Raw genomic sequence first — 18,300 nt, forward strand, 5'->3', positions numbered from 1 at the left:
TTTTCCATCAACTAGACTCGATCCAAGAGAACATAAATACATTAAACGTCACGATATTAATCGTGAATAATAATGATTAGTGAATAATAAGTACTATTTGTACCTTGACTTTAATTATTTGTAAACTCGGTTTTAATTCTAAAGTTTACACGATGCATAAATATATTTATCCACGTGTAGGACTTGTGGTTTTACTAATAGCTTCATTTATACGCAGTTTGAATGCAACGACAAATAATCTTGAACACACATTGATAACGATATAATTAGATACGATCCTTTTCACATAAGATACGAAGATTGTCAATAGGAAGTCGATAAATGATAGATAAGTTTTAGCTTTATAGTATAATAAATTAACTATAGATTCCTGTAAGCCTTTAAACTTAATGAAACAATCAGTTAATTGGTGATTATATTTGTTTAACTGAACTTTAATTATCAGCAAAATTTAATATTCCTTTCGCAGTTCAATTCGCATCAAAATGTGTTGATGTTGTAAGATATTTTTTTTAGATTAAGACAGTCAGTTTTAGATAAACGAATAGTTACAAGACTTTCAGACACCAGCTCGATGAACAAATGTTAATCACCAAAGAAAATCTAGTACCAATTAACCTGAGTGACATTATTATCATATAACAAATTAATAGCAAATCGTTATGATACATAACATGTATTAAGGTCAATATTAGTAAACAAGACATTATGTATAATTATAATTTACGAGGTATAAACTTAATATTAATTTTCTGCATAGCCTGCGTGACGAGGGCTCGGGGTTGAAAGTCAACAGTTCGAGGCATGCCCTCAGCCAGCTCGACACTATAGTTCTTCAATATAGTGAGGAGGCCCGCAACTATCGGCATCCTTGCGAACCGCATTCCTAAAATGAAATTCAATAATTGTAAACGAACATAAATTAAATGAATTAGTAAATAATACAAAAAAAAAAATTATATGGCAAAATTGAATCAATTGTTGTAAGAGTTCCGAAGAGAGTAAAACATATCAATTGATATGAACATAATATAAAAGGTTATAAATTCGGTTGACTTGATAAATTAATCCATTTATTTTTCTAAAAATGGCAGAATTATTTTTAAAATTTTTAAGCGTAAAAAATCGATATCCAATCTTGAGGAGGATTAGGAGTATTGCTTCATGACATTGATTTAGTAAATTAAATATGAATATAATATATACAAAGTATCTACCTATACATATCCGAGGTCCTTCACCGAAGGGCATATAAGTAAACTGCTTGATGTTCTTCTTTTCTTCACCCAAGAATCTTTCTGGACGAAACTCTTCAGGATCCGGGAAGTTTTCTGGATTATGATGTAAATCGTATACAGGTATATGGACACGTGTGCCTTTCTCTAAACGTAGACCTGTTGGAAGAGTGTAGTCTTCCGTTACTTCTCTAGTGAGGACGCCCAGTACAGGGTAAATACGAAGCGTTTCGTCAATGCACGCTTGGACAAACGGCATCTCATTGATACACTCGTATTGTATCTTGCCTTCGTGTCTTTGGAAATAGTCGTCGATTTCTTGAAGCACTCGGGTCTGAGCATCTTTTCTCTTTGCTAGTTCGTAAAGTACAAAGCTTGTCGTAGTCGATGTCGTTTCAAATCCCGCAGCAAAGAAGAGTGTGCACTGAGCGATCAGTAAATTGTCATCTACATTCAGGCTTATTGTTGTCTTAGCTCCTGTATTGAAGTTAGTTATGCTGTCGCCACACAAATATGTCTTTTTCTTCCAACCCAAGATAAGATCAACGAAATCGTTTCTCGAAGATTCCTTGTACTGGCGGCTTTCAAAAACGTCAGTTAATAATTTTTTGAAAAAGTGCTGTATATCACTTTCGAACAGTGTGAACCCTAATTTGTAAAAGAGGGAGGGCCACATCGCACGGCTGACCATTCGAAATCCTCCATAGTTTGAAACATCAAATAATTTTTCGCCCATTATGGTGAACGGGTTAGACGGTGATTTTTTTGCTAACGTACCAGTGTTTACACCAAACGCACAAGATCCAATACAGTCCATTGTGTATCTCGCTAGAAGAGACTTAATTTCAATTGTATTTTGATTGGTCATTTCTTTACCCAAAGTGTCTTCCAAAGTACTCGCGCAAGATTCAATCAAAGGAAACATATTTTTCATTTTGGCAGATGAAAATAGCGCCGTTAAATTTTGACGTAGAACTTTCCACGTGTCACCTCCATTGAAGAACATATTCTGGGTAATTAACTCCTTGTGTGTGTGCTGCGATATCTCTCTGTAGTTAAAGTAGTAGAAATCTTTTGCCATAACAAGTTTGATAATGTTCGGATCTTTGATGATGAGAGCGGGATCCGTGCCGTAGAAGACTCCGACGTATGGCTCATTAGGAAATTTTCGGCAAATCTCTTGCGCGACCTTCGGAAAATATTTTCTGAAGAAAATATATTCTTTATAATTTCCAAATAATAGCGTAGGTTTCAAATAAGGCACATTTCTCTTCTTCCAATAATCATGATTCTTAGTTATATAATAATACAATAAATATATAACGGCAAATATGGCCGTGAAAATGGGATAGACCACCATCATTTTGTAGCTATTTACTTCATTTATCTTAAGTAAGTTAACAATCATGCTTATTTATACACTCGCTGCTAACTAAGTCTCAATATGTAGGGTAACCACGGCTTAGTTGTTTTAGGAAAATTAGATGACGTAGGAAATAATGCGTTTAAGTATTTCGTATTTTTGTCGTGTAAAATAGTTTCAAAAGAATTTCGAACTCTTTATTTAAATATACCAACTAATGCAAAGGTTTTTGCATGATAAGTGTTTAAATGGAGATTAGTTAGTAATTCCAGTATTTTTTACCGTTTGTACCTGGACTGGACAAAATATTATGCGATTTTAATATTGCTATTTGCAAATGCCTATATTTTCATTATGTACAGACTTAGAATGTAGAAAACATTATTTTCAGATTTCTCCTTTGATATAACTCACTGAACGGGTCTTAAAAATTAAATAAAAATATATTTTTTGCAGTTGCTGTATCTGCAGTATCATAATCTGAAAATTGGGACCGTTCTTGTATTACCACAGTGCTTTTGGCAGGTGGGCCCACTCTTCCATTATACTTGATACAATTTCATTGTGATTCGTGTTTGCGTGCGTATGTGTTAGATTTAATTATATTGATTTTCGTCAATTACAATATATTAATAAATTTTAAGAAAAGAAATTCTTTGAAAGAAAAAATATAAACATAATTTTAAAGAATATAGTACAAAGGAGAAATTACATTATTTTATTATAATTAAATGAATTTAAGATAAATTATCATTTAGCACTGGTTATACTTGACTTTACATGAATCATTAATAATAATAATAATTGGTCAAAAAAAATCCATACGAGAGACATATTTTTTTTAAATGATGAAAATTTAATTCTCGAACCTCTTTAGCTTTATTTTAATTATCTTAAGCTCTTTCAGTTTAATGAACAATAACACTTTATATCGATCTTGAGGAGGTATTCTACCGTCAAACAGTAGTACTCAGTATTGCTGTGTTCCGGTTTAAAGGTTGAGTGAGCCAGTATAACTACAGGCACTTGGTACATAACATCTTAGTTCCCAAGGTTGGTGGCGCATTGGTGATGTAAGGAATGGTTAATATTTCTTACAGCGCCAATATCTATGCGCGGTGGTGGCCACTTAACATCAGGTAGCTCATTTGCTCGTCCGCCTAACTACATCATAAAAATGGACGTTATTCACAGCCCTAGATAGCTCAAACTTTATGTCAAACTTGGATAATATCAGAGGAAGAAATTAAAAAAATCAGAAGTAAAAAAACTTTAAATTCTGTAGTTTAAGTAAATGTTTCCTGTGATTTTCAGTGTATTTATTTCCTTATCACTAACTTCCTAAGTTGATATCATATCAACTTTTTTTTTACAGATATAAACAATTGCTTTATTGCTTTGAAATAATTTAAATCAGTCCTGAGTAAAGTGTAATTTAACAATTTGAGACTAATTGATGATTTTACAAATATAAAAAGAATCACTGAAATGATTTTGTATGGTTAATTCTTTATTTTGTAATTCGTTCAGATAGCCAACTATATACCAATATAACTATAGGGATAATTAATATTCCTTACACTGTCTATGGACGTTAGTGACAACTTCAGGGCACTATCAGTTGCCCCATTTACCATCTTACCCATCCAAAAAGTAAAGAGAAACAAGTTGACGCTGCGTCATTACCTGCTTGCTAACGCTACAGATAAGTATTATATTTCGAAACCATTAAAGTTCTGACCGAATTCCGCCCACGGGACCACTTTCAATGGACACTGCGCAGAAAACGTTATTTAAGTGTTTGCGGAAGTAAAGGGACGTTGACGTTCTAATCCTTCATTATTATTTTTGGGTCGGACATCCACCGACCTTAATTTGATTTCAGGGAAAGAACTAAAAGTATTAAATTAGTTTATATTTTTAAGAAAAATAGAATTTTTTTTTTTTGTTAACGACTCGCTGGTGACAGAATAAGAAACCGTCGGTTATATAAAGTTACGAGTATACGATACGCCGCTTATTGATAAATGGCAATTTTTCTCAGAGAATATAATTCTCATAACGAGATTGGTAAATGGACCAACTTATATTAAGTGGTTACCGCAATCCGTATAAATTTGGCTCTGTAAACTAATTCTTAAATAGTTAATACGACTCCCTGGTAACCAATACGTTATTAGGGTAACTAAAAAGTCCTTTTTGCTGTAAATATACTAGCGTCAAACCGGAACACAATAACACTAAGTAGGACTGCAACTAATGTTTTGCCCCAAGTAGGAAATATTATAGGACTGAAGATTCAAATTCAGGCATTCAATAATTTGTGTATGTCATCTATTCTATTCCACTTCACTAATCTCCCTCTTCATCCGATGAAACTCTGACAATGACCGCAAAAATTGTAGCAGAATTGTGGGAAAAGTCTTCTAACAGCAGCAATGTGTAAACTTAAAATATATTCAGACTGTTTTATTGAACCATTATCTTCTGAAAACCTACCAAATCTTTCATTAAAATATTGATCGTGTAAGGTGTTCATCGAGTATTCCATAATTTTCAAACTTTGTGGTCACCGTATTTGAATGATAAAACGTCGACACACGTTTAGAAACACTGGAAATGACAAGTTAAATGCAATCTGTGTAATTACAAGACCTAACGTCAATTGATTGTTGAGACGACAAAATTACATAGTAGTTTGAAATAACTAATATTATTTACGTTGACATAATAGTTTTCGTCTTTAAAAATTGAATTATTATAAAGTGGATACATTAAATTAGTGTCTAGTATTGTTACAAAACAAATCATACCCTAATTTTCTAACAAAACATTCTTCGTTATGAAGACGAATATAAAGCTTCGTTTATACAAATGGAAAATTAACAAATTATGAGTATAGAATATCTTCAAGAGTCGGTTCTGTAATGACCTTAAGTTATAATCGGACAGCTGTACAGTTGCTTTGCACGCGGCGTTCAGTTTGTAACTACAATAGTACAAACGCGCTTGTGGATTTAGCAGCTTGTTAGCGCTTTTTCTTACAACTTGCTTATTTACATTATTTCAGGCTGAAATCTTACTTTTGCTGAAGGAATTACTAAAATCGGTTAGTTACAGATTTTGATTGCAAAAAAAAAATATTTCCTCTTTATAACATTTGTATATAAATCATTATTACAATGTTAAGTAATTGTTGGTAGACGAACTGTGTTTCAAGTGCAGATATTAGAAACGATTGTAATGGAAACCTACCTTAAACAATCCTATTATGTAAATAATTGTGGCACTAAACACTAGTTACAGTTTGCAACAAAAATACAAAAACAACTATACAAAAGACGGATAACGATTGCTATTCAAGTACTTTTGAGTCTTGCCAGCGTTTAATTTGTAGTTTACATGGAATATTTTTACATACGTAAAGTTATCTAGTATTTGAGTATATGGTCACTTTTCATAAAAATCCAAAATAGATTTTTCTCTCTAATATTTTTCTTATTTACATTTGTAAGTTTTACTCGTTTTTAAATTTCTCCAATAAGACTAATAAGTACTGAAAATAATGGTAGTTTTGATTTAATGCCTGTAATAATTTAAAAAAAGGCAGGTATTTTAAATTCACAGACAGATGCTGCCATTATTTATAATTACATAGATTTATGCAATCATTGTTCATGTTTCAAGATGAACATTTTTTAGGTTTTTTCTGGCTGGATTAAACCGGACCCAACCTGAAAATGTCAAATCATGTTTCGACTTACTTCGAAATTATCTGTCATAATTTGATAATGGGATATCGAATTTTAATCAATCAAAATGTTCTATATTGAAGCCGCCATGTTACAAGATGATATTTCAAGTAGATAAAATTACCACTGGTTTAGAATGTAGATTCTACTGGAAGAAACTGGCAAGAATCCGTTATATATTACTTGGTGGATTTGGTGCGAGCCCATCTAGGTACCACCTACTTGATATATTCAATATATTCAACCAAACAGTAATCCTGGGTATACATGTATTCCAGCTTGAAGACAACTAACCGGTGTAACTCAATTCAACAGCTTAAACCAAATACAAATAAAGATTTGGATCATAAATACATTATCAAGCTAATACTTCATTGGTTGGTTAGCTCACCTGCGTATATCGTAATAACCGTCGAAAGCAAAGCTTTATCCAGTTTAGTCATAAATCTCTCCCAAGGTGCTTTATAACTTTCAGCTCCATACTTGTACCTTTAAGATCACTGTCACTTTAAGATCATAAGTATGGGACTCTCAATTTTTGTAATTATATATATTAATAGCCCAGTGGACAGAATGCGTGCATCTTAACCGATGAATTCGGGTTCAAACCCAGGCAGGCACCACTGAAATTTCATGCGCTTAATTTGTGTTTATAATTATAATTATAATAAAAAGGAAAACATCGTGAGGAAACCTGCATGTTTCTAATTTCAACGAAATTCTGCCACATGTGTATTCCGCCAACCCGCATTGGAGCAGCGTGGTGAAATATGCTCCAAACCTTCTCCTCAAAGGGAGAGGAGGCCTTTATCCCAGCAGTGGGACATTTACGGGCTGCTAATGCTAAAAAAAATAATAATAGTATATCAACATATTGAATGATGTTCCATCGCAGAGGCAACTATATTAAATACAGTCAGGCCTCTTGCCATCATCCGTACATAAGGCGTTTGACATCACTAAACAATTTAGGTAGCCGGGATCGACGTTGTGGCCAAGACACGATGAAATATTCGGGAAAAGTTCCAAGGCAGAGGTTGCACTATACGACTCTGATGTGTCCGAACTGTTCTGAGTTTAAAGGGTCAACTTCGTGGCTTCTACAGTCATGAGGCTCACACATGCTTAAAGATAAACCCCTTAAAAACAATAGTTCAAACACATGAAGAATAAAGATGAACAGTAACTTTAACATTAACTTAAAGTAATATCATTTATCGAGATCTTATATATTCTAACGCATGAATATCTGAAAAAATTGGTGTAATCGAACGACTCGACGAGATGTCGACAAAGCTGTAATCGAAATTTTTGAAGTTAAATTAAAGTGGATATACCTACAAACTTAAGTGGAATAGTGTTGTATTTTTTTAAGGCATTGGTTGGCGGATATGGGCCATTAGAAGGTAAGTGGTCACCACCGCCCATAGATAAAGGTCTTGTAAGAAATATTAACCATTCCTTACATCACCTATGCGCCTTGGGAAACCAACCATGGGAACTAAGATGTTATGTCCCTTGTGCCTGTGATTACACTGGCTCAATCACCCTTCTAACCGGAACACAACAATACAGAGTATCAAAAATGTATAATATTGCAGAGCAATTAGCAAACCATATTCTCGTATGGCAATGGTTTGTTTACCTTTGGTCTTTCTTCGATTGCGTAATTTACGCAAAAGTTATAAATATTCTGTTTACAGAAATACTATCGACTTAGATGTTTACGTGACTTGCATCTCAGCATATGTTTTATTTTTGTTTGTACACGCGACATAATATACAATCTTGCTTGATCACAGTGATTAAGTAATATCTACGGATAATAAAAATGCAAAACATCGAATAATCGCATTGCAATTGTTATTTAACGATGGTTTCACTTATTTTTCTATATATATGTCGGAGAACGTCATTCTTGTTGACATCGTCGTCAATGGTTACGGGTTTAGTGGGCGTCATTAGGGGAAAGAACAAGCACAGAAAACAATTATCATGTAATTACAGTATTTTAATTAATACAGTATATATAATAAGTCAACAAATTAACACTTTAACGAGTATCAACACCGAGCAGCGGGTTCAGGGCACCGATCTGAATTTTTATAGGCAGTCTTCTACACTTTTCAAGATCCAACTCAATCTGTCCCTTTTTCTAATCAACCAAAATGTATCCGTCAAATCTGTCTCAACATCTGTCAACCAGATGGCGCCTCAACCCCGCTCGAGGCAAATGCTTCGCTCTGATTGGTCCTTACAAGAAATACAAAATTCATAACTTTTATAAAATTTATATGGTTTATAATTATAACTTCTTAAAACAATGTAACAAATCAAATATAATGAACTCAAGAATTTTAAAAGATATTAAAATGTAAACAAATAATATTATGTGTTATACATGCAAACATAAATCAACCCGACTCATATCTTCCTCAAGTATTATCTTGTTAATGTTCCACGACTCATAGTCATAGATAGTCCTTGACGATCGATCAAAAATGATATTTTTAGGGTTCCGTACCCAAAGGGTAAAAACGGGACCCTATTACTAAGACTTCACTTTCTGTCTGTCCATCCGTCTGTCTGTCACCAGGCTGTATCTCAAGAACTGCGATAAAATGAAAAACATCATTTTTTGCCTATTTTAGCTCGATATCAATAAATGTGTGTACCTACGCTTGTTTACCTAGTCAATGGTACGGAACCCTTCGTGCGCGAGTCCAACTTACACTTGGTCGGTTTTCTATAATTCGTTTTAGTAATTGATGGTATTACGAATGGCTTTTTATTTGGTGTCGTTTAAATATACAATAATTAATAAAAAAGTCCAAATACTTATGTTGTATATAATTTTTTTTCTTTTAACTTTGAAATTTGGCGAGAAGTATTCTACTTTTATACGATTCAATGACTGTCGAGCACTTATGGATTTTCCAAATTTTAATTCGAAAATGATTCAGAAAAAGCTATATTATTGATTCAAAGAAAAACATCTAAAATTTATGACAAACAGTTTTTAATTACATTTATAAATTATTAGAGGAACACCCTCTAAATAACCCTCTGCAGGATCAAAACCCTCCCCCTTCTTGAAGAGAAGATTTGAATTTCCGCTGCATGTTGCTATATATTCGCAGGAAACGACAAATACAGGACCTCATGCTTTGACTGACATAAGTTTAAATTTGGATTCCGGATTGGAATCCGTAATTTTCGTTAGAACATTAGACATAGTCATACAACTTCTACTTGGTGGTAGGACTTTGTGCATGCCCGTCCGGGTAAGTACCGCCTACTCATCAGATATTCTGCCGCCAAGCAACAATACTTGGTAGCCAGTGTAACTACAGGCACAAAGGACAAACATCTTAGTTTCCAAGGTTGGTGGCGCATTGGCGAAGTAAGGAATGGTTAATATTTCTAAAAGCGCCAATGTCTATGAGCGGTGGTGGCTCATTTGCCGCTCCACTTACATTTTACATAAAAAAAGCTAAGGTATAAATCTATAGTATCTCATGAAACTAATAAGATCTTCAATCCTGAATTTAATTACTAATCTTCAATAACAATTTCTGAACGGAAACCGTTTCAAATGACTATAATATAAACAAATTATTATAATAAACACAACATTCAAGAATATTCCATAAAATTGTATAGTTTTTTTCATTACGAGTTATTAATTATGTATTTAAGTTTGTTTTGAATACATTTATGACGTAATACGTCAGTGTAATAATTATTATTGTACAGAAGAATGATGTTCAATTGTTAACTAACATTATCATGTACTGGCTGGCTGTAAAAACTCAATTCTCGAGTAAAAAATGTCGAAAGAGACTTTCGGTGACTTTTAATACGGATATCCTTTATACCCTTATATCTCTTAAAGTCAATGTCGCATGTGTTTTAACTTCAGACGGGTTAAAAAAATATATAAATATGACAAAATGAATGTTCCGTTGGAGATAAATGTATATATTTCGATTAATTAATATAAGTATGTTATCAGAGTCGTCTTTACCTATAATATGGGGTCCTGGTAGACTACCTTATTTTCTCCCTTTACAAACCATATCAAAGCTGAAAAATGTCGATTGACATGTTTTTCTTTGTCCCTTACCTCACACGGTGCTAGAGTAATGTTGGCACATTACCAAATAAAGTTACAGTATAAGCCTTTCGGGTGCCGTGTCCTATTGGTAAAAACCTAATATATAAAAAGTTAAATACATAGTATATATTAAAAATAATCATTATTTTGAATTTTCGCGTTATGTACCTATTTGACGGAGGTAAAATTGGGTATGAAGAATTGTATGTTTGTTTCCAAATATACAATGGGTAATAAAATATAGTATATACAATATAACTTATGGTATTGTTATTCTTTGTCAAGATAGAAATATGAACAATAATGAAGGTGTTCTAGAATTGGGGATCCCCCATCGGAGACAAACTCTTTAAATATCGAGGGGGTATGAAACTCAATACATGAAGTAATTTAAATTTTTGAAGATATAAATGTGCGAATTTATTTATTTTGATAAGTATCTAACTAATTATACAAACACAAAGTGATTTTAAAGCTTTTTTTTTGTAAAATTAATCCAAAAATTATAATATAGGTGATGTATGTTAGTCACAGGTTTCCTACGTTTACTAAAATTTAATAAAAAGTACCAATATAATAGTGACGATTTTTTAATTTAAAAATGTTAGCAACGCTGGGCTCAGAACTCTCATTAATTATTGGAAAAGTGAGTGAGTGAGTGAGGCCATATTACACTCCACTGGCCCACTGGAAATATATATCTTAGGAAAGTCAGAACTGCCTGCCGTGGGATCGGTGTTTGTGATGCAATCTAACAGTTTCATCAAAATCTATCTAGTAGCTTCAGATATATACATAGGCAAATATAGGTAGGTAGTTGTATAAACTCAAACTTAAATTCCTTTATTCAATATAGGAGCATTACACTTACTTATTGATGGTCAAATTTAACACTACAATTAAACATACTACTACCACTAATACTAAGAGTTATTATTACCACTATCACTAATAGTAATTATTATTGTGTTATTCCATAAAGTTGATGCAGAAGTCCAAAAGAGTTTGTTTGGTAACTTCTTTACGAACTACTGAACGGATAAAGATGTAATTTTTTACTCTTCGTCCCAAAATTAGTTCACTAGCTGTTTCAAATTTTGGAGTTGGTTTCATTATTTTTTTATTTATAAATTATTATTGTGTTATTGTTGCTGTTTGAACTGATTTGATAATGTTGTTCCGTTCTAGAAATTACCGCCTGTACATCAACAGGACGCTAAAAGATATGTTATCATCGTTACAATCAATTCAAAATGCTACCGTCAAATAAAAAACATTGCAACAGGCATGTCACTATATTATTTATTTATAGCCAAGCCTCTTTAAAAAACCTTTTAGTACAATATTTTACAACAATACAGACTATATAATACATCTTACCAAATGTTATTTAAAAAATGTTTTTTTTTTTATGGTATTGGTTGTCGGACGAGCATATCGCCCATAGACAAAGGCGCTGTAAGAAATATTAACCATTCCTTACATCACGTATGTACCACCAACCATGGGAACTAAGTTGTTATGTCTCTTGTGCCTGTGATTACACTCACTCACCCTTCTAACCGGAACACAACAATACAGAGTACTGTTATTTGGCGGTAGAATATCTGATGAGTGGGTGGTACCTATCCAGACAGGCTTGCACAAAGCCCTGTATGGATCTTAGATTTACAAATAAAATGAGATTTATTTATAGATATCATTAATAAGACTAAAATGCATACTCGTAAAATCTATTTTTCGGGTTTAGTAAAGTTATGTAGAATTTCAGACTTCATTCTAAAGGTATACTATGTATAAAGATATATTCTCGCAACATTATAGTTCCTCTTCTATAAAATGTGTACGTTTATATATAGCTGAACTCCACCTGAACGGTTGGACGGATTGCGATAAAAAATTGTGATTGTTATTTGAGTCAGGGCGTCATGAGGATTTCTGGGTGGTTTAGATATGATCCCAAACTTATTTTACCCAAACGCAAGAAGTTGGAGTTAATGCTTGTTGACTTCCAGGCAGGAGTCATAACAGACTTATATAATTGTATTTAACCTACATGACTGTCAGTATTTAAAACGGGATATTTACCATGTTTTTTATTATTATTTGGGGAACAAGACAATTGTAGATAATGTCGAATATCGAGCTCCACCAAATAATAATAAAAAACATGGTAAATATCCCGTTTTAAATACTGTTAGTAATAAAAATAACCATGTTAATTTACAATCTTATTAAACATGACTGTATTTTTAGATGTAGAAAAGAGTAGTCTTGGCTTCTTCTCGGTAGAATCTACATTCCGAACCGGTGGTAGCTTTAAATAGTTTGATAAATAACGATTCAAAAGTGCTTGTAAAAGCCTACTTGAATAAAGGATATTTTGATTTTGATTTTAATATTGATTAAACAGTGTGTCTTATTCTAATTAAAATTAATATATTGACCGCATAGTTTATAAATATTGTTTAATGAATGTAAAAATAAAACTTAAATTTATTTAAATATACGGTCTTGTATAGACTAGCCACGCAAAAAACATGGGCGGGTATAATATGTTTAAAATACATTATTATTTTAAGCTTTCACTTATAATTAATTCGGTGTTAGGGTTTTGTGCAAGCCCGTCTGGGTAAGTACCACCCAGATGCTCCCTCACACAACAGATATTCTATCGCCACACAGATAAAATTATTTTTGTTGTGTTCTGGGTTGATAAGTGAATGAGCCAGTGTACTTAACAATTGTTACAAAATAGTCACAATGGACTTCTTAGCTCCCAATATTGATGGCTCTTTGGTTTAATATTAAGAATGATTAATATGAAGTTCCAATATTTATGGCCAATGCTGACCTATTTGACAGTCAGACCACCAAACTCACATACAGGTATTTAAGCTTATCGAAATTATATTAAATGTTTATTAATTGGCTCACTCACCTTTCAACCCGAAACACAACATTACTAAGTATAGCCGTTAGGCGGTAGAATATCGGATCAGTGGTGGTACTTTCCCACACGGGCCTGCACTAAGTCTTACCAAGGAAGCTGCTATACCATTGGTATATAAGCTTGAATCTAGCAAATTATATAAAAAGACAACTAAAATTATTATAAATACCGAAATAGATTTAGATATGATAAGTTTAAGTTGAACTTAAATTGATCGACTTTATATTACCTCGCTAACTATTCGGTAGGAACAGAGTTGAAACTCAACGAAAATAATAATTGTGATATCATAGCAAGTGTTATGTAAAATTATGATATAACTGTATACGAGGCGAGTTCTTATATATTAGTAGAGCAGGCAAATGAATTACAGATGCAATGTTTAGTGTTTACGTCAAGTATCGTTTGACCCACGCGACTTTATTATCAAAAACTATTAATAGGAGTTCGAACTTTATGTACATCAGTATTTATTTATTTATTTACTTATTTATTCATTCATTCATACATTCGTTCATTCGTTCACCCATCCATCCACCCATCTATCCATTCATTTATTTATTTATTTATTCATAGGTACACAAACAGAATACAATTAGTTCATTTGCTTGATAAACGTTATTGTTTTAGTTTCGTAGCTATCGACGAATTTTAGTGTTACTAAATTTTGAACACTGACTATTAACAAAAATAGCAATAAAAATAAATGAACGTAATCATTCTGATATTAAAATAAGCTCTTATATAAAGAAGGCTGATTTCTTTTGTACGTAATTTATGCCTTACGACGTTTAAACTTAATATTAATTCCTCCCATCGCCTGAGTTACGAGGGCTCGGGGTTCAAAGTCAACAGTGCGAGGCATGCCCTTAGCCAGCTCGACACTATGGTTCTTCAACATAGTGAGGAGACCCGCAAATATCGGCATCTTGGAGAACCGCATTCCTGTAAACAGATTTAACAGGGTGATTACTTAAACAATGTTGTCTCTTCTTCTTTCAAATGGGAAATCATTAATGATGGAAAGAAAGAAAACAGTGTCAAACTAAACAACGCTTATAAGTAAGGCTTGATTATAAAGTAGGCTCAAGAAACGATGAAATAATCGACTCCTTCCAGGATTATGTTGGATTGATGGTACACAGAGAATTTTGAAAAAGGAATTTGAATTACCTATAAACTGTGTGATATTGTTATTGTATCTACTGTTGTTTGTCCTACTGAAAATAAAATGTCTTAGTTTCCAAGGTTGCCAGCGCGTTGGTGCTGTGAGGAATTGGTATTGGAATATTTCTTATCGCAATGTCTATGAGGAAGGGAGGGAAGGGAGTGATACCTATACGGGTTAGCCCAAAGCCCTACCGAATAGATTGTTTATTTATGTGTGTATTTTATCCCTCAGTATGTCACATGTATGCGGTCCGTAAACCATACATGATATATATGTAGTCTGAAATTTTGTCTCTATTTGATTTCCTTGAATATTTCAGATAGCACCCGGTAGGTTTCGGTAGCATTAGTTGTTTTTTTGAACTCTTTTTTTTATTTATAATATCGGTAGGCGGACGAGCTAAGGGGCCACCTGATGGTAAGTGATCACCACCGCCCATAGACAATGGCATTGTAAGAAATATTAACCATTCCTTACATCACCAATGCGCCACCAACCTTGGGAACCAAGATGTTACGTCCCTTGTGCCTGTAGTTACAATCGTGATGAAGATAGTGCTTGAAGCTGAGTCGTATGTACTTTGTACAATGTAAATTTTGCTTCATAATAAATTTTGTCAAATTATACTCAGTGATTTGACATTGAAATTATCACAGACAGACAAACGAATAGACAGACAGAGCTACTTTCGAATTTATAATTTTAGTATAGATTTCAGCTACGATATTTCTCCAAATAGAAAACTCTCAATCTTTTGAATGTATATTTCTATAGAATAATCTAGACTTAGCCTTGATGTGTAATATATTTTATACATAACTTGTTTTTTTAACGTTTATTATATTGCCTTGGCGCAGAAATGCAGCGACCTAAACAAAAAAAAAAAGTAACTTATTGCTTATAATATTTGTGTCAGGTATCTCGATAGTTTCTTAATATGTCCGATTATTTACAAAAATATTTATTTAAAGTTAACCTAAAATCTATACTAATATTATGAATGCGAATTTAACTCTGTCTGTTACCTCTTCACGATGTCACCGTAGAACTGATTTGGATAAAATTCGGTACGGAGATATTTTGAGTACCAGGAAGGACATAGACTGCTTTTCTAATTCACTCCGAGAGGGTGAAATGGTGGTAAAGCAGCAGGCACAGTTATTATTAATATATTATATTATAAATGGTATAGTGAGTTCGTTTGTTACCCGTTCATGTCTTAGTTCCTATGCATGTTGAAGCATACGTGGTTTCAGTCGTACAGAAAAGGACAACTAATACATCCCTCCCTTTCTAACGCGAGCGGAAACTTGTTATACGATAAATATAAAAAAGTACATTACCTATACATATTCGAGGTCCTTCACCGAAAGGCATATAGGTGAACGGTTTTACGTTCTTTTTTTCATCACCCAAGAACCGTTCTGGGCGAAATTCTTCAGGGTCCGGAAAGTTATCTGGGTCATGATGCAAATTATAGACAGGTATATGAACTCGCGTGCCTTTCTCTAAACATAGACCTGTGGGAAGAGTGTAGGTTTCGCCAACTTCGCGAGTAAGGTTACCCAGAACTGGGTAAATACGAAGCGTTTCGTCGATGCACGCTTGGACAAATGGCATCTCATTGATACACTCATATTGTATCTTGCCGTCGTGTCTTTGGTAATAGTCGTCGATTTCTTCAAGCACACGGGTCTGAGCATCTTTTCTCTTTGCTAGTTCGTAAAGTAAAAAGCTTGTCGTAGTCGATGTCGTTTCGAATCCCGCAGCAAAGAAGAGTGTGCACTGACCGATCAGTAAATTGTCATCTACATTCAGGCTTATTGTTGTCTTAGCTCCAGTATTGAAGTTAGTTATGCTGTCGCCACACAAATATGTCTTTTTCTTCCAACCCAAAATAAGATCAACGAAATCATTCCTCGCCGATTCCTTGTAATTTCGGCTTTCAAAAACTTCGGTTAGTAATTTTTGGAAAAAAATCTGTATATCACTTTCGAACAGTGTGAACCCTAATTTGTAAAAGAGGGAGGGCCACATCGCACGGCTGACCAATCGAAATCCTCCATAGTTTGAAACATCAAATAATTTTTCGCCCATTATTGTGAACGGGTTAGTCGGTGATTTGTTCGTTAACGTACCAGTATTTACACCAAAAGCACAAGATCCAATGCAGTCCATTGTGTATCTCGCTAAAAGAGACTTAATCTCGACTGTATTTTGATTGGTTATTTCTTTACTCAGAGCGTCTTCCAAAGCACTAGCACAAGATTGAATTAAAGGAAACATATTTTTTATTTTGGCGGATGAAAAGAGAGCCGTTAAATTTTGACGTAGAACTTTCCACGTGTCACCTCCATTGAAGAACATATTCTGCGTAATTAACTCCTTGTGTAGGTGCTGTGATACCTCTCTATGGCTGAAGTAACAAAAATCTTTTGCCATCACGAGTTTGATAAGGTCAGGGTCTTTGATGATGAGAGCGGGATCCGTGCCATAGAAGACTCCGACGTAGGGCTCGTTTGGAAATTTCCTGCATATATCCTGCGTGACCTTCGGCAAATTTCTTCTAAATAAAATATAATTCATGTAATTTCCGAACCATAGTGTGGGTTTTATATAGGGCACCCTCCTCTTCTTCCAATAATCGTGATTCTTAGTTACATAGTAATACAATGAATACACAACCACAAGTATGAGAGTGATACTTGAATACAGGACTATCATTTTGTAGCTTTGTAATTCAAGTGTTTTCTGTTAACGACAGGCCACATTTATAGACTTTAATTGCGTTACAATATGTGTAGGGGAACCATATTTCAAGTGATGAAATAAGGATACATTCATTATTATTTATCCTTGTGTAATGTAATGACAACTACATTTTATTGGATAAATTGTACTAGCGTGACAAGCTATCCTTTCTTGTATTGTCTCATTGTTCAAGTGGCCAGATGTAAGGATACAGAATCCGATGTTCTAGCTTAAAACCCCGGGTCGGACCGATGGAAGATTATTCGGTTTTTCTGTCGAAAAATTCTCAGCCCGGAATCTAGACGTTTGAAGTGTGTAACCTTCCTTAACTCAGCAAGCAATTAAAACCGTTTGATCCTGCGCTAGATCTCTTTCCAATACCAGTGTTGGATTTGCCGTCGAATCGGATTATGCGAGAGAGGGAATATATGCTTTATTATTGTTTGAATTGATTGCGTACACACTTGTGCACTATAAAATGTTCTGCGTATTTGGCTGGTTTGCTATGAGATTGGCCGCCGTGCCCGAAATCAGACGATCATGCATCATCACCATCACCAAACAGTAATTAACCGAAAACACATTTCTAAACAGGTACAAGTAAAATATTTAAAAACCGGCACCAGACTTTATTTTTATGTTAAGTTAGATGTCGAACAAGTTTGTATTATGCTCTGGTTGTGCTTGCTTTTAAACCCACTAAACTGGCATGATACACATTGCTACATACTGTAATTATTTTGACTAATAAAAAAAATTATCAATAATAAAAATCAAATCATAAAAATTATATTAAGTTTACTATTTTAGAAGTTTTAGATAAATCTGTCTTAATCAAAATATTTTGTCTTCCTTTCTCAAAAGTATAACATGAGTTTTATTACATTTTAATAATATCTATAAAAAGTATCGTTATATTAAATAATATTGAATCATAAATACTTTTTAAAAGAAAAAC

At 33.5% G+C, this 18,300-nt stretch overlaps 2 protein-coding genes across 2 annotated transcripts; both read right to left on the minus strand.

Moving 5' to 3' along the window:
* Nucleotides 1-322: 322 nt before the first annotated feature.
* Nucleotides 323-2,610, minus strand: LOC125071704 (cytochrome P450 6B7-like). The gene is made up of 2 exons (XM_047682051.1): nucleotides 1,218-2,610; nucleotides 323-886 (listed from the first exon to the last, which is right to left on the minus strand). The coding sequence occupies exons 1-2, from the start codon at nucleotides 2,596-2,598 to the stop codon at nucleotides 717-719; spliced, it is 1,551 nt and encodes a 516-aa protein (XP_047538007.1). The 5' UTR covers nucleotides 2,599-2,610; the 3' UTR covers nucleotides 323-716.
* Nucleotides 2,611-13,152: 10,542 nt separating this feature from the next.
* LOC125071963 (cytochrome P450 6B7-like) lies at nucleotides 13,153-17,314 on the minus strand. Its single transcript, XM_047682413.1, has 2 exons — nucleotides 15,935-17,314; nucleotides 13,153-14,365 (listed from the first exon to the last, which is right to left on the minus strand). The coding sequence occupies exons 1-2, from the start codon at nucleotides 17,175-17,177 to the stop codon at nucleotides 14,196-14,198; spliced, it is 1,413 nt and encodes a 470-aa protein (XP_047538369.1). The 5' UTR covers nucleotides 17,178-17,314; the 3' UTR covers nucleotides 13,153-14,195.
* Between the last annotated feature and the right edge of the window lie 986 nt (nucleotides 17,315-18,300).

Source organism: Vanessa atalanta, chromosome 20, assembly GCF_905147765.1.
Source record: "Vanessa atalanta chromosome 20, ilVanAtal1.2, whole genome shotgun sequence".
NCBI classification, from domain to species: domain Eukaryota; kingdom Metazoa; phylum Arthropoda; class Insecta; order Lepidoptera; family Nymphalidae; genus Vanessa; species Vanessa atalanta.

Excerpts from the sequence above, each read along its gene's own strand:
- LOC125071963 (XM_047682413.1), bottom strand. The coding sequence starts at position 17,177 with ATGAATTATATTTTATTTAGAAGAAATTTGCCGAAGGTCACGCAGGAT. Across the intron at positions 14,366-15,934 it reads AGGACCTCGAATATGTATAG|GAATGCGGTTCTCCAAGATG; the intron begins GTAATGTACTTT and ends ATCTGTTTACAG.
- LOC125071704 (XM_047682051.1), bottom strand. The coding sequence starts at position 2,598 with ATGATGGTGGTCTATCCCATTTTCACGGCCATATTTGCCGTTATATAT. Across the intron at positions 887-1,217 it reads AGGACCTCGGATATGTATAG|GAATGCGGTTCGCAAGGATG; the intron begins GTAGATACTTTG and ends ATTTCATTTTAG.